At 37.8% G+C, this 16,835-nt stretch overlaps 1 protein-coding gene across 1 annotated transcript in view; it reads left to right on the top strand.

Moving 5' to 3' along the window:
- Positions 1-16,001, top strand: part of GUCY1A2 (guanylate cyclase 1 soluble subunit alpha 2) — a 261,179-nt gene extending 245,178 nt beyond the window's left edge. Inside the window, exon 8 of the mRNA XM_084895150.1 lies at positions 1,927-16,001. Within this exon, the coding sequence (XP_084751276.1) occupies positions 1,927-2,134 (208 nt within the window). The 3' untranslated portion in view covers positions 2,135-16,001. The remainder of the gene's footprint in view (positions 1-1,926) is intronic.
- The last annotated feature ends 834 nt before the right edge of the window (positions 16,002-16,835 follow it).

Here is a 16,835-nt window from a genome sequence, read left to right as displayed (position 1 = left end):
TATGTGGATGTGATGAGATAAGGCATTTGAAAGAATTTTGAAATGTTAGAATAAGCCTCATTTTCCTGTATCCCAAGTTAATATTACCATCATATCCTATTTTTAAAAAAATATATTTTATTGATTTTTTACAGAGAGGAAGGGAGAGGGATAGAGAGCTAGAAACGTCGATGAGAGAGAAACATCGACCAGCTGTGTCCTGCACACCCCCCACCGGGGATGTGCCTGCAACCAATGTATAATACATGCCCTTGACCGGAATCAAACCCGGGACCTTTCAGTCCGCAGACTGACGCTCTACCACTGAGCCAAACCGGCTTCGGCATCATATCCTATTTTTAAGTAAATTGTGAAATAGAACTGTTTTTAAAAATTACTTACAAAGCAAAATACTGTGATTCATATTATAAGAAATGTTCATATTAGAAGAATTCTAGGTACCAGCAACTGTTATTTTCAAAGAATATGTTTTGTCCATTAAGAAAGTTTGAGAAGGAATGATTATGTGTTCTTTTCCCCCCACAGTGAATAAATGATTATCATTACTTGTGCAATGCTCTTCAATTTCACACAACCTTTGTTCTCCTTCCCTCTTGCTGCCTCTTTTGACATTGCCTTCTCTCTGTCACAGTGGTTCCTTTCCTCAACCCACCTCTTCCATTGCATAACTTGTTAACATTAATCTGTCGTAGGAGGATGCATTGTTTTCAGGAAAAAGGTGATGGGCTTGGCTCCACTATGCCTTCCAAATAAAGTCTAAACTTTTAGTTTAGGATTTCAAAGCTTTGTCTTAACTTACTGCTTCGGCTGTAGCTCTCATTCTGACCTTATTCTGTGGTGGTTTCAAATGGTTGGAAATGTGTTGATCCTGATCCTGATTTTCTTGCTCCTAAACCTTTGAACTGTTGTACTCCACATGTACTTGTTGGAAGTCTTTGCATCTTGAAGTGCTGTCTCTCCTAGGAAGACTTTATGGGCTTCTGCTACAAATGTTTTTTCTCTTCTAAACTGTAGTACCTTTACTATCTACTTTTCTTGGGGTATCTATCCCATTCTCTTTTATATGACTTTTATGTTACTGTGGTTTTGTGTGTTTGTTCAGTAATTATTTTCTGCTTCTTTTATTCCCTGTTTCTATCTCTGTTGGCAAAGCTTTGAGCTTCTTTGGCTGTGTTCTACTTACCATTATATTCTGAAGTGTCTAAAAGGTTTTTCTCAGGCAATAAGAAGCAGCCCCTAAGAGTTGGTGAATTAAATGGAATCGCCGGGCCAGATCTTTAGGCATGAGTATCAAACTGAACCTTTCATGGAACTGGACAGAGTAAAAGCAGTGTCCGGGTACTAGCAAAGAGTCTCTAAGTGTGACTGTAAGGGAAGAAGTCAGCTGTTGGACAGATATGCTAGTGAGGTTAGATATGTGTATTGCCAGGAATCAGCATATGTCAGAGATACCTGGAATCATGAATATTGTTCTACAAAGTTATATGTTTGGTTTACATGTCAGGACACAGGACACACATTGAAAGCTTAGCAAGTGTCTACTAAACATAAAAGGAATAGAATCTGGGCAGATTTTAAAAACATAGAGTGTAAATCCTTTGTGTTTGAATAAAAACATGTATTATGCAGCTTCCTCAGTTTGTTTAGAGGGGAAAAAATCAAAATTGAACAGATATTTTCAAGTAGTACCAGGACCAGCGTTGTGTTTATTATTATTATGATAACTTGAAGGGATCTTTCCTAAGACATAACATTCCCTAGTGTTAGGAATCCCATGAAGGCCACACCCATACAAAGAATTGGGGCATTAGCAGGGGCACAGTTATTGATTGGAGCACAGTTATTCCTGAGTCTTTCCCATGTCTGCCCATGCATGTACATTTCCCTCGCTTATCCGGATTCACATTATCTATATTTTCTCCTTAGATTGTTAAAACGGGAAGAAAGTTTCACATTCATTCCTCGGTCCCGGGAAGATCTCCCCGACAACTTTCCAAAGGAAATTCCCGGGATCTGCTATTTCCTGGAGGTAAGGACTGGTCCCAAGCCGCCAAAGCCTTCTCTCTCCTCGTCGAGGATCAAAAAGGTTTCCTACAACATCGGCACCATGTTCCTCCGGGAGACCAGCCTCTGAGACGTGCCACAGATCAAAGACTCCTCCAAAAGCACAAGCCCGGGACCCGGGGCTCGGCGGGCGGGTGGAGAGGGGTTCTCTTTCTCTGCTTCGTTAGGAACACGCAGCGGAATTTCTGTGATGTCAGGCAATAATCCTAGAGAAGGCGGGTGATGACTGTCCATTAAAAAAAACTGGAGGGTGGGAGGGGGGTAAACAACGCGTGTCCGTCCATGGAAGTGTTTTTGGTCACACATGTATTTTAATTACAAGTATGGGTCTCCTTTCCAAACTAACCGATCAATAAGAGTTCATGTTTGCTTGTTTGTCACACATACAGATATCTTCCCCTATATATTTGTATCACTTTTGACAGCCAGTTTTGGTATATATTCCTACATTTAGTGAGGTGGTCTGTGAAGGATCTTTTCTAACTTTTTGTTTTTCTGAATAGACATTTCATACATATATCATGGCAGCGTGGTCAGCTTCCCAGCAGGAAAAACTGTAACTCGGCAAAACTATTTTAGGGATATTGCCTATTTTTATACATGTATCTTCTAGATAATTACCTTTCACACAGCATTATTAGATGTTCTGAGTCTGGTACTGTATAGTTGGTATGTAATGTAACACTAACCTACTCATTGAATATCATTTTACTTACCTAGAGTCATTAGTACTTAGACCGAGAACACATATAACGAAGGATTTCGGATGCTGAGAAAGGATTGTGCATCTGCTTAATAAATATATCCCGTAGACTTAGTTAATGTAACATGGAACCCAGAGCAAATGGAATTTCCTAATAGTAGCTAAGATTAAAGAAAGATCCTCTTTACCATCTTCTAACAAGTATCAGTCCAAATAAAATGATCTCTTCATTGATCGCTTTTCACCTTAGCATTCACAGGCACAGGTAGTTATTGTAGCTGAACTGCCCTCTAAAAATAGCGTCCTACTAAGTGACATGCTCATACTCCCCCACCCCCTTCATGATGGTGACTCCTAAGGCCACTCTTAGGCGTGAATTCCTAGATACTGCCCTTAGTGAGAACATTTTTGCCAACAACTTTGTTTCTTCCTGTATAATAAAATCAGGGGGGGGGGGGGGGAATACCTGTATTTAATGGTTTTAAGATTTAAAAATACGTCCATCTTCAGTTGGATTGAGTTGGCTTCTAAATTCAGTGAATCACCTTCAAAACAGTGAAGCAGGCCTAACCTTTCACTTAGTAATCACCATAGTTACCAATAGGCTTCCATCACATGACCTGCTAAAATGAAGACCAGTTCCCAATAATTAGCTCTGCATGAAAATATTATTACAGACTCACCAGAAATTAGGACCATGGTGTGTCCAGAGATTTTCTATTTTGGATCAGATATAAAACCTAAGTTCCTATTGAGGTTAATGAGCTGTAAGTATTTTTTCCTTTAAAACCTTAGAGTGTCCATTTTCTTACTACAGTGCATACACTCATTAGTCGCTTGTGTCTACTGAAGGCAATATGTTTCTTCTTCTGGTCAGTGACCTGGGCTGCATTATGATTTGCTTACAGCATAACTCAGCAAAGGAGCATAGTAACTAGTGTCCAATGTAGTCTAGGAGGCTGATTTAGTGTTTTTAAGTTCTCTCAGTGGGTCGCTAGAAAGCATTTATAAGTGTGCAAAGTATTTGATATAAGGCAATCACTTGCATACTTGTTGAGCTCTGTCCTCGCCCTGAGGCTTATGATAACATGCATGTAACCCTCTTCCTGTGGGACAGGACCTGGGCCAGCGCACTCTGAATCCTGGCCTGGCCTTCTCTTCCCTGAGTCCAGGCCTCTGTTCTCAACCACATGGGGCAAGAAGGCACAGGTGTTTATGGGAGGCTGTGTAGGCTGAGGGCAGGGTGCTCTCCTGGGAGTGATCACTCACAAAAGAATTCTGCAGGGCACTGGGAGATGAACGCACTTCCTTCAGAGGGGACGGGGCCAACCATCCAGTCAGTGCACAGAACAGGCAGGGGAACCTCGGTCCTTGCTGGGGAACGGGAGCACCCTGGTCCTCCTGTCGAGGACAGGACCCCTTAGCTATGTATGTTGGGCTGCTCACAGCACAGGGACATGCAGAGGGAACCCAGCTCATTGAACCATGTATGCTTATTCTGCACAGTAACTTAGAGCTTATATCATGATAAGGCAAATCAATGCATGTTTTGGCAGTAAGCAAAATGCATTCTGTAACCATTAGCAGTAACCGAATGTAACCATTTGGCAGTAACCAAAATGCATTCCATGAAGACTCCAGTCTATTTCCCTGCTTCTTGGAAAGGTTTGTCTAAGCAACTCTTCTAAACATATGGCTATTCCCTCTAAACTACACTGTTTCCCCAAAAATAAGACAGTGTCTTATATTAATTTTTGCTCCCAAAGATGTCTAAGCAACTCTTCTAAACATATGGCTATTCTCTCTAAACTACACTGTTTCCCCGAAAATAAGACAGTGTCTTATATTAATTTTTGCTCCCAAAGATGCGCTAGGTCTTATTTTCAGGGGATGTCTTATCTTTCCATGCGCTAGGTCTTATTTTTGGAGGATGTCTTATTTTCGGGGAAACATGATATGATCACCTGTGAGAAGCATATTTTAAAAGCATCGCTGGAAATCCAGTTTATTATCTGTTAATGGAACTAGGGCTCCAAACTAAAATTCTAGATGCATTCAGTTTGTCAGAAGAATAACAAACTCTTTCTTATTGTATATGATTTTACTTAGAGAAGTTGCTGTTTACTTTGTCACAAATGTCACAATGAAGAAAATGCCAAAAATCTATTAACTGTCACAGACACAATGTAAGCTACAGTTTTCATACAATATAATCTATAGATATATCTTTCAAGCTATCGTCCCAAGCAATGGTCTAATCTGTTACCATTTTGCCAATTTAGCACAATTGATCATTATAGTTCCTGTGCACTGTTGCTGTGTGTTTGTCAGGGTTGTTTGAAATGGCTGTTCAAACTAGCTGTAGTCATAGAATTTAGAAGCTGTGAAAAAGCATCATACTTTGTTCTACATAATACACTCCACATGCATTCTGTTAGGAATTGTGGCTGTAACAATGGATGGCAGTTGGTATTTCCAGACTAAAAGTAATTTACATGCATGTCCCACAGAAATCAAGTTGTATTAAATTGAGTAAATGGCTTTAACCCACTTTAAAAGGGATACTTCAAATATAATGTGGCACCTGTTTTAGTGTTCTTTCAAGCAGTGCATTGGAAGAAGTCACTTTATGACCAGCCATCAGTGCCAAAGCTTTCATCAGCACCCAGTACGGTATCCCTTTGATGGAGAGAATGCCATTGTTTGCAAACAAATCTGTTACCTAACAAAGTGAGAAACCGCCACAGGTACCCCAAACACACTGCACAGTGCGTGCTTTGTGACCCTCAATAGGTAATATCAGCCATAATTAGAGAATAATACTCAGAGCCTGGAGAAATGCAGTGTTGTGTGATGTGAAGAAGGACCCAACTGTTAAAATCCGCCTGGATATTCATCAGTTCTCTTACATGTTAAATTAGATGAGGTTTCCTTTGAGCACCTGACTAGATGTTACCCCGTGAGATGTGACCTGCCGCTGGCTGAGACTGGAGAGCAGGTTCATGCAGTCGGCACTTCACATGTGACTCTCATGGTCTCACACTTGGTTCCTGTGACAATGGTGTCAAGGACGTAGTGTTTTATTATGAAAATGCGAAAGTGTGTGCCTCTCCAAGAAGAACAGAGCAAAACAGCACAACAGCCTAAGCAGCAGCATTCATGTACAAGTGCAGAAGGTGTTTCATTTTGCAAATGCCTCCCAAGAGTTCCAGCATAAAGCAAAATTAATCTGATCCATACAAAAGGCAAAGCCACAGAGAATTTGGAAAACCACAAGGCTCTGTTTTTTACAGAATCATACTGCTACCAATTGAAATAGGGTACTTGAAGTTGTGAAGTATCAAGAGAGGAGCACAAGATTATTACCATCATTAAATATATTTCATGAAGGCTCCTTGGGGTTCCTGACGCGCTGAGGGCACTGAGCAGAGAGTAAAGCTCCCACATGTAGGCTACTATTGTCTCACACATAGTCCGTGCCCAGACCCTCTTTTACTCCACGCATCACTGAAAACCATCCCAGCCCCTCACGCCTGGTCCCATCACACACTTCTCTGTACCTCTGAGCCTAACGCGGCCACAGAAAAAGTTTCTGAGGCGTTTCGGGCTGAGAGGAAGATTCACACCATGTCAGGCCCAGGCAATAGTGCACTTCTGAAGGAAACTAACTACCCCCAGGGGTCTGGGGCATGCTGACATCTGAGCTTCTCTCCTGCTTTTTCTTCTGAATACAACCTGCTGAGCACTCACTGCAGCCACTGAGTGTCCATTCGGAATGAATGACCCAGCCACAGCTTTGGGTGGCACCCGGTGCCTCTCGGCCAGCAATACCTGATGCTCAAGACCAACAACAAAGTCCCATATTAAACTGGACATTTCTGTTATGAGAGTGCAGATCTTCATTACAAAAAGAATCATTGCAGAGACTTTTATAAACACACCTTATTAGACACAGCCTGAAAAACAGGATGCATGAGAGCCTGAATTGTGAAAATGTAACATACGTATTCCATTCTGAATGATGATTCTTTATGGGTAGCTCTGACACGAATATACTCAATCCACACTCAGCTGATTTAGCACACATACATACATTGTGTTGAAATGACTGAATGGATTTTATTATTAAAAGTGTACATGAACCCCAGCTGCAGACTCAATTATAGGATCCTCATGGTGGTGGCTGAAGAACAGACACTGATATCATATATAAATGATCATAAATTTTGTCAGAACACATTGAGATAGTGTGCAAAATTCCTTCCTCACACTTGATCCAAATCATTGAAACCTAAGGATTATTGTGCTTACTCTGTTTCCTCCATCTAGTCTCTCCTCCCTTCTTCCTTTCATTAGAAGAAGTCATTTGTATACAGGGTGGGGCAAAAGTAGGTTACTCTTGTTCATAAGGGAAATAATACAATGATTAATAAGTAATAAATAATAATGCAAAAATAAATTCTGTGTTTTGTGTACCCAACACTGTAAACCTACTTTTGCCCCACCGTGTGTGTGTGTGTGTGTGTGTGTGTGTGTGTGTGTGCTGAGTGTAGCCATTTCAAGATGAAAAGGAGTAACATTTTTGGAGGATTTTGGAGGTAGAGAAGTAAAATTTGTGTTTTTATTCCTAATATGTTGTGGTCAGAACACACAGTTCCATTCAGATGTCTTGTTGCCACCCCTTCCTTATTAAAAACAATGCTGTTTAATGGCTCAACTCATGAACTTGGCAGTATTTGGCTGTCTTCAAAAGAATTACTTAGGAAGTGATTAGGAATACAAAGTACAGGGCTTTGCCTTCAGAGATTTGAATTCAGTAGGTTTTAGGAATCTGTAGATAGAAAACCACTCTAGGGAATGCTAATATGTAGCCAGATTTGGAGATCATTGAAGAATACTCAAATAATCCCAATCACTAGGAATAACTACAGGTTGACTGACATAGCAATATATTATTTTGAAAGCTATATACTCTGAGCTTCATAGCATTGTTTGTTTCACAAGTTTTAATTTTAGCTGTGGTTTCAAATTTGTTCTCTGCTTCTTAAGTATGAGTCTTTGAGCTTATTAGAGACAGAAATCAACACTGATAAGCATGAGGGATGAATATTGCTCACTATAGGGCTATTAGGCATACTAGATATGGCACCATTTTCTTAATTGCTGCCTGAACTGTGCAGTATATCACAATATTTGCTGATCCTCACCACCAATATTTGTATCCAGCATGAACCTTTGGATAGGGAAACAAATGTCGAAGTAACAGTCTGTTTTTGAATGCTTTGATGTTTACATTAAGAAAAGTCAACATAATACTTAGTCTCACTCTGTACTTTTCACATTGAGCTGTACATTCATCTAAAAATATTCCCTAGCAATACCTTGTTAACAACCTTTCAAGCAATAACTTAAGCCATGGTGTTGATGCCATATGAAACGTGCAATTTTGTGCACTCCATAGAACTTTTAGGGAAATGGAGACATGTTTTATATAAGCAATAACAAAGCTGGTGTGAACTTTTAAAAGATATTCGCCACATTCTACTACAGCAGGATGAGAAGAGGTGATTCCCCAGATAAAAGGTACTTCTGAGAAGTGCCGTGCTCAGTCTATCTCAGAAGACATTCAGTGTACACAGGCCATAAAGTAATTAATAGACGCCTGTAAGATTATTTCTGTTGTATAATTTTAAAAATACCTATACTAACATTTCTCTCTAGAGATGTGTACATATGCAATGTTGCCCAGGTTTCCAGTCTTTGTAGTACATAATGCTGAGGAGCAGTTAAGGATGGATACATGAGTAAAAGAGGAACAGAAGTTGGTTGAGTTGATAGAGCATGTAGGCTTTGCAAAAATATAGATGGGTCTTGGGACAAGTTAATTAATCCAAATGTAAGTTTGATAGAGTCTTAGAAGATGAAGGATAAAAGATAAAAAGAGGTTATTACCACTGTTTCCTACGATAGCAAGTGTTCTGTAAGTATAACAGTATTTTGGCTTCAGAATGTGGTTGAAAGTCATTTGTAGTATAATTACTAAACATAAGAAAATTATGTAATTATATTGAAAATAACCTGCTCCTCTCAGCTATTTTGATGATGGTATGAAAGCTTTCGGTCCTTTTATAGTTAAATTGCCTTTCCTTTACTAAGAATAATGTGTGGGGATTACAGCTAAAAGCCAATGGTAAACTTGTTACACCAGGAATATTCTAAGCAACAGATTATTATTTAGCAAAATAATATAAGTTTAAATCCATTCTTAAGCCTCTATGACTATTATTGCTCCTATTATTGCCTCACTGAGTAAACTCTCTTCTAATCACAAATCTGAACACAATTGGAATTGTGTGTGGGTGGGTTTGCTAGTATTTTAAATTCCTAATACCCATACCAAAACTTAAGTTAGCATCCTTTATTTACAATTTAGAAAATTACCCCATAAAATCAATCAGGGTTGTTGATTCACTGAGACAGTTTTGACAGTTGTATTTTTGTATATCATTCAATGCTTAACTCTTAATAAGCATGCTTTTCATTATTATAATGACAAATTGTTTATTTGAAACTATTAAGTTACATTGAATTTTTCCTCTCAGTTAATTTATTCAGTAACTAAGATCATTCTTAATATTAGACTTAAGTGGTATTGCTTATTACCTGAAAGCAGAAGACACAAGAAAAAAGAGAAAGAAATGGCAAGTCTAAGTGATAACTTGTTTCTGATTCTTTTGATACATGTTTTAAAAAGCAATCGGTTTCTATTCAGTCTTCTGTGGCCTTTTCACTATTTGGAGATAAAGAAGGGATTCTACTAACTTATTTTTGCTGCAGTCTACAACATGTAATTAAATATAAGTTGGGCAATAATGTATTAGTTGGGGTAAAAATCAGAAGTGTACAAAATGGCTTCTCACACCACCTTACTTTTTAAAGAGAATTTCTCCTGTTATGTTGTCTGGCAGTTAGTTATCCATCAGGCTCCGGACAGGGACAGATGGAAGGGCTGGGATGGGGAGGGCCTCTGGATGAGATTGAGCAAAGAGATGTAATTGCATGAAGGTGTAGGTAACATCAAAGGAGAGGCGGTTTCCATTATAGGCACGTGTGGCTGAATGAGAGCCAGATGATTTGTTGGACTGGTCGCCATTCTCGTGTTAAAAAGCAAAGAGAAAACTCCCCAGGCTGTTCTCAGTGTCCTTAGGGTCCCGTCAGCCTCGCAGCAGCTGCACGTGTCAGGGGAACTGGGACCGTGGACTGGAAGAGCTGTGAACAGAAACTCTCTGAAGGTGGCAGATAGCACTACCGCGTTGCGCTGATGAAGGTAAATGAAAGTGTCAGAGCATCTGGGCTGAAGAGACAGAGAAAGCCAGATACCAGCTCCGCCGTATGTCATGGGAGAGCTGTTAAAATTAGCACAAAGGAACAGACTATAGGTGTGCAACTGATAGGAAAACAAAACCCTCCTCCCTCCTTCCCTTCTCCTTCCCCTCCCAACCCCCCCACTCTATAGCATGCCTGGCTGAGCTAATGTTCAGCGAGGAAAACACAATTTGCTTTTATACATCCTTTTTAAAATCCTAAAATTATTTTTTTTAAATAGCTTTCCCTAGTTTGAAAATGTAATCAGAAAGAATGAGAAATATTTGTTCCGAGTCCTAAGATCTATGAAATCCTTCCTTGGGCTAGACTATACTCCATGTCATTCTTCACAATGTTCTCAACCGGGGTTTTAGCTGCTAGCAAAACAAGAGCTCAGCTTCAGAGTAGGTGGGAGCCTTTATGACCCCACAGCCTATCCATCGCATTCACATTCGGGGTGGTCAGAGGGTCGGAGCCAGGCAGAGAGGCGCCCCCGGCATTTGGTGGCATGCTGTGGGAGAGATGAAGGTGACTCTGTCTTCCAATATTAAAGTGCTTAGGGAATCTCTTATTGTCATTCAAAGATGTTTCATGTACAAGTAATTGGTGAATTCAAGCAGAGATTGATTAGAACATACATGTTAAAAGGATGAAATAAACATGAACAGCTAGAAAAATAATGTAGGATAAAGATTTGCTGTTTTAGAGGAGTAGACTGACTCATATCCAAAAGTTGGAATGCTAGAGACTTGAAAGTTTTCTAATTATATCAAATTGTTTGACATTGAGAAAAGAAAGTAATTTTGTTGATGTATCCCTCGAGGTTTTACTCCCTGAAGATAACATATAATTATAAATTGCAATTAAATTATTTTTCCTCCATGTTCTTTGCTTGTGGAAAAAAAAAGATGTAGATGATGTCATAAATAAGACAAACTTAAAAATTGTGGCATTGAGGCATAGTTTGCAAATTTGTTAACATTCTTTTACCTAAAATAATAAACTTTTATTTTTTTATTTTTTAATATGTTTTTATTGATTTCAGAGAAAGGAGGAGAAATGGAGAGAGAGATTGAAACAGCAATGATGAGAGAGAACCTTTGATAGGCTGCCTCCTGCACGCCCCACATTGGGGATTGAGTTTGCAACCCAGGCATGTGCCCTGACTGGGACTAGAATTGTGACCTCTTGGTTCATAGGTCAATGCTAAACCCCTGAGCCACACTGGCTGGGTACAAACTGTTTTTAATAATATAAGGGTTAAGAATAGCTATTAAATACTACTTGTTCACGTTAGGATATAGAGCAAAGCATCTCAAACTTCGCAAAATAAAATCTAATTCAAAACTCTTTTAAGTACAAGTCATTTGAATAACATATATATTTTATATCAGCCCTACACAATAAAACCTCAATTCTATTATTGCTTCCCCAAAAGCATGATTTATGACCAATGTCACTAACTTTCATGGCTAGCAAGAGAGTATAGTGTTCTTTTGAGACAGGGGTAATGTGTATCAATATATTTGTGTATAGTCACTTAAAAGGCTTCTCTCTTTTTTATAGCTTTTTATTTTCAGTTCAAAGCATCATAGAAGCAAAATATTGAAGTTAGCAGATAGTTTTTTATTAACATGAACCCAAGATCCTATAAATTACCTTGTTGAAATCAAAACCTAACCTTGGCGTCTCACATAAATTGCTTTTATATTATTTGACTATAATTTATTATCAAGAAGAAGAAATTAATTCTTATGTAGATCTCATTTTAACCAAGAAGGTCAAGGTAAACTAGATGACTCTATAATTATCTACAGTAATTCAGGTAGTTTTCTAAAAAAAAAAAAAAATTCTTTAATTTTTGCTTTTGTTGTGCAAAGATAATTATTAGTGGATGGCAGTTAAAATTATTACTCCTATGTTTTTCATTTGTTTCAAGTGTGTCACCAGGCACTTGTAAAATCAGTTATTTTCATTTATTATGTAATTCAATGACCTGGAATAATAGTTACCCATTGCTCTTTCTTTTGATCCTTAAAAACACTTCATTTTTCCTGTCTAAAAGAATTCTCCTGCTAAAATGCAAATGAGCACCTGACTGTAGGAGCTGTTCCATTTTGTGAGCATATGTGAAGTACTGTAGCTCAGTTCAACTGGATTGCAACAAAGAGACACCAATGGGGAAGATGAAAAAGAGGCAGAAAAATCAAACTTTGCCTATAGCCAAACCTGCTGATCTAGAACAAAGCTGAAAATAGATGGCAAGGTCAACTGAATTTAGTTGACCCTTGAACAATACAAGTTTGATCTGTGCAGATCCAATTATACATGGGATTTTTTTCAATAGTTAGTCATTTAATCTCCAGATTGTGCATGTGTGGGTTTAACCAACTGCAGATCGAAAACAGTATTTTCAGTCTGCAGTTGGGAATCTGAGGATCAGAGAGCCAATTGTGTGCAATGTTCTATGCCATCCTCTATAATAAAAGGCTAATATGCAAATAGACTTAACAACCAGTCGCTATGATGCGCACTGACCACCAGGGGGAAGACACTCAATGCAGGAGCTGCCCCCTGGTAGTCAGTGCGCTCCCACAGGGAGAGCGCCACTCAGCCAGAAGCCAGGCTCATAGCTGGCGAGCACAGTGGGATGGCAGGAGCCTCTCCTGCCTCGATGGCAGCACTAGGGTCCCCTCAGGGGATGTCCGCTGAGGGGTCCTGGACTGTGAGAGGGCACAGGCTGGGCTGAGGGACACCACCCAGTGCACAAATGTCACCTCTAGTTTTATATAAGGGACTTGAGAATCCATGGATTTTGGTATCTGCTGAGGTCCTAGAACCAGTCCTTCTCAAATGCCCACTGAGTTTGGGGAAATCAAAGTTAAATGTGAATGTTCAGCTACATGGCAGTCCAGTAGTCCTAACCCCCCACATTGCTCAAGGGTCAACTCTATAGATATTTAAACACAGTATTCATAGTTAACAGAACATTATAAAATTCAGCATGTGATGAAAATTCAAACTGTGATGAAACAAATAAGAAACTTAAGAAATATGCTAATCAAAATGAAAGTTTTAAGAGACAAAAATAACTCCTTGCATTACATATGCCCACAAGGATAGAATTTATTTTCTGTTGGGAAAATTTGTCTTCAATCCATATCGGCTATATGATCAAATTAAACATTAGTATAGCCTTTATAACAATGAGAACCCATGCAAGAATCCAAATATCAACTGTGGCCATAACTTGAATATTAACAGAATTGAATATTATTTCTGAATAAGACAGCTGCTGAATGTGAAATGAGTGAGCTATATGTATAGATACTATGTGCAGCAAGCTAATTAGGTCCTCAAAGTCAGTATCCTAGCCCCTCTCTCTCTATCTTTTTTTATTTTGTATTTTTTTCTTCCCTTCCTCCCTCCTCTAATCCCATGCGTTTGAGATTTTCACATATAGCTACTTATAACCATAATTTTGACTTACTTGCTAGAATCAACTAATTCTCAAGTTCTTAAATACAAAAAGACATGAGTTAGATCATTTTATGATGCATCCAGGGGTCGATCATTTATAAATCTCAATTCAAAAAGAGAAATCCAATCGTTTCTAGCAGTGTTTGATTCACGAGGAAAAAGAAATAAAATATTTTATTTAAAATAATAAAAATGAGGAATATGGAAGAGCATGTCCTTCCATGTTTAAGTACCCTTTAAAAACACTACAATAATTTGGACAAGTCTTGAACAAGAGTTAAAGAATCTTTAACCTCCAAAACTAAAAACTTAATCTTATCCATACTTTTATGTTAGTGTACTAACATTACATTCAAACTACTTAATGTGTCTCCATGATGTAAGTTTGTGTTCAGTAACAGAGAAGCATATAGAAATAATATAGCCTTTTTCTCTCCAGGATGTGCTTCACTAAGTCCAGTCCCTGTGAATTTGGCTCTTACTCTCCTTTGGACTTCTTTGTTACACACCTCAGGGTTCCTCTGCTAACATGTCAGGTAGTCAAAGATAGGGATATGAAAACTTCAGAAAATTTTAAAACTTCAAAAGGGAAGGATTTCTGTGTTCATTGGTTTTTATGTATTTAACACTGATTATTTTAAATTGTATGGGGGTTGGGGGGGGGATCAGGCAGCTACCATATAAATTGACTGTTATGAAAATGCCAATTGCTTTCCTCCTGTGATTTTCATTAAGAAAGCTTTTGTCTTGAAATGATAGATAATCTACATACTTGTTCAAATTGTGAAATATGGCATTGAATAACTTTACCATTTTTATTTATTGAGGGAAACATTTTAATAATAAATGTAAAAATAGAAAAGATGTGGTTGAGAAAAGCAGAAGAATTTAAGATGAATTTGAATAGCTCTGATCCAAAGTCCCATTGTTCCCCCTCCATTTTCCTCCTGCCCGCTGAATTGATATGTAAGGCCAGGATTGGCAAAATTCACAAGCTACTAATTGTTGTCTCCTTTCAGAACCTGGAGATAAGCAGAAATTACTCTGTGTGGAAACTGGATCACATCACCTACTAGGGAAGTCAGGTTAGGTTCAAATAGAAAAAAGTGGTTCCTGGAAAGAAAGCTTTTTTTTTTTTTTAAGAGTTGGCTAGACAGATTATACCATTATTTAAAAAATATATATTTCTGAGAGTTTTGCCTTGGAAAAGCTCTAAAGTTTTATAACAGCTGCCTGTAACTACATAATAACATTGGTAATCAAGTGACAAAACTGTCTCATTACGCTTTTAAAATGTACCGATTAAGTGCATTCCAGAAATAATACATATCGTTCTTCATTTCAAAGTCAACCTACCTGAATTCTGACTCTTCGACTGTGAGTAGCCATTTTACAAAACCAAAGGGTCTAATATCCCAAACAGTAGTTTAGATTAAAAAACAAAACAATAAACCTTGCCTGCTCATTTCAATGCATAAGACGAACAGCCAATGCATTTCCGTCCAACATTCTAGCACCATATAATAATAAATAGGATTCCCAATGCACTTATTAAAAATGCCGGGCTGTCTTTCACTTCTTCTGCATGGGGTAGGATTTACTTAACCAGACACACATGAATTATTTTAATATTTTGTCCAAATCACTTGCTGTAATTTCACGGGTCTAAATTTTTGGTTTGGTTTGCGATGTAAATAATATTGTATATCTGCTATTTTGCTATCAGATTATACTTTGTAAATCATTTCTTTTAAAAAATCTAGTTATCACAAACTTAAACTACAATATCATCAAAATAACACTAGATAAATATACTAATATATCTGTAGGGCATGGTTAAATGAAACATATTTTGAAATGTCAAGCTATTTTTCATTTCTAAAAGGATGAATGCATCTCTTAAGCCTGTATCATTAATTTTTTTTAAAGTTTCATTTAGTGTTTCATATTCTATTTTAAAGTAGTTTTCTTTACTCAGTAGTACAGGTTATAGAGAAATGATAAAATGTGTCTCATTTCACCAGAATTTTAAGACACTTATTAGGATTATAAACATCTACTGTAACTTCTTTGTTTTTCATGTTAACCACTTTTTACTTATTTGACTATGTTTGTTTATAATCATGCTAAATCATGCACAATGTAAATAGCATGCTTCATTATGCAAAATGTCTTTGTATTTACACACTGCAGAACAAGGTAAATTTATATATGAAAATGAGTGGCAAAAACCTGGGTTTCTTACATAACAAAGTAGAAATAACAGTTGTGTGTTATATTTACATAATTCATTATAAAGCTATCTGTTTGAGTCATGCATTTATTTACTGTATAAACCCAAATTGTCACGTAAAATATTTAAATCAATAAATGATTCCAAAAAGAACAAGTCTATAGATTCTTTTTAGTGTGTTTTTTCACACCATGAATGACAATAATAGTATGACTGAATGGTAAGTGGAAAAAATAGGAAACAAATGAATGAGTGGAGTAATTTCAGTGCATTATTATGGTCTATGAGAATACTTTTGACAAAATATTAGGCAAGGCCAATGTTTAATTATTTTTCTACTATGAAGTACAGTACTCCTTAATTATCTTACAAAATCAAACTGCACAGGTCATCCTTCTGTAGTTTTATTCTCTCTGAATATATATGACACAGAAAAGGCTTGAGTCGCCTGTCTGGCCAGACAGTTGCTTTCAGGAAAGGATAGAAAAAAAAGGATCATTTTACTGTCATTATTTTTCAAAATATATTTTTATCAATTTCAGAGAAGAAGGAAGAAAGAGATAGAAACATCAATGATGAGAGATAATCATTGATTGGCTGCCTCCTGCACACCTCCCACTAGTATCAAGCCTGCAACCTGGGTGTGTGCACTTGACATGGGACCCATCAGTCCCCAGGCTGATGCTCTATCCTCTGAGACAAACCAGCTAGGGCATTTTACTGTCACTATTAAATGTCAGTAGTTTTCTTTACTCAGTAGTACAGGTTTAGAGAAATGTCAGCTGACATTTAATAGTGACAGTAAAATGCCCTAGCTGAGAAGCCCACTGAGTGCTTGTAAGTGCCCCATCCAACAGTTAGTTTGGATGCAGTACATACCTATGAGGAGACCAGTTTAATTTCATGTCCCCATATTTCAGCAGTGTATACAGTGTTTATAAAATCAAGCCATCTTTATTTTCTCGGCCCTCTCCCCCAAAACCACTTGGT

Source organism: Pipistrellus hanaki (assembly GCF_964339955.1).
Source record: "Pipistrellus hanaki genome assembly, chromosome: 9".
Taxonomy (NCBI): domain Eukaryota; kingdom Metazoa; phylum Chordata; class Mammalia; order Chiroptera; family Vespertilionidae; genus Pipistrellus; species Pipistrellus hanaki.
This window is presented reverse-complemented; position numbering and strand designations above follow the sequence as displayed.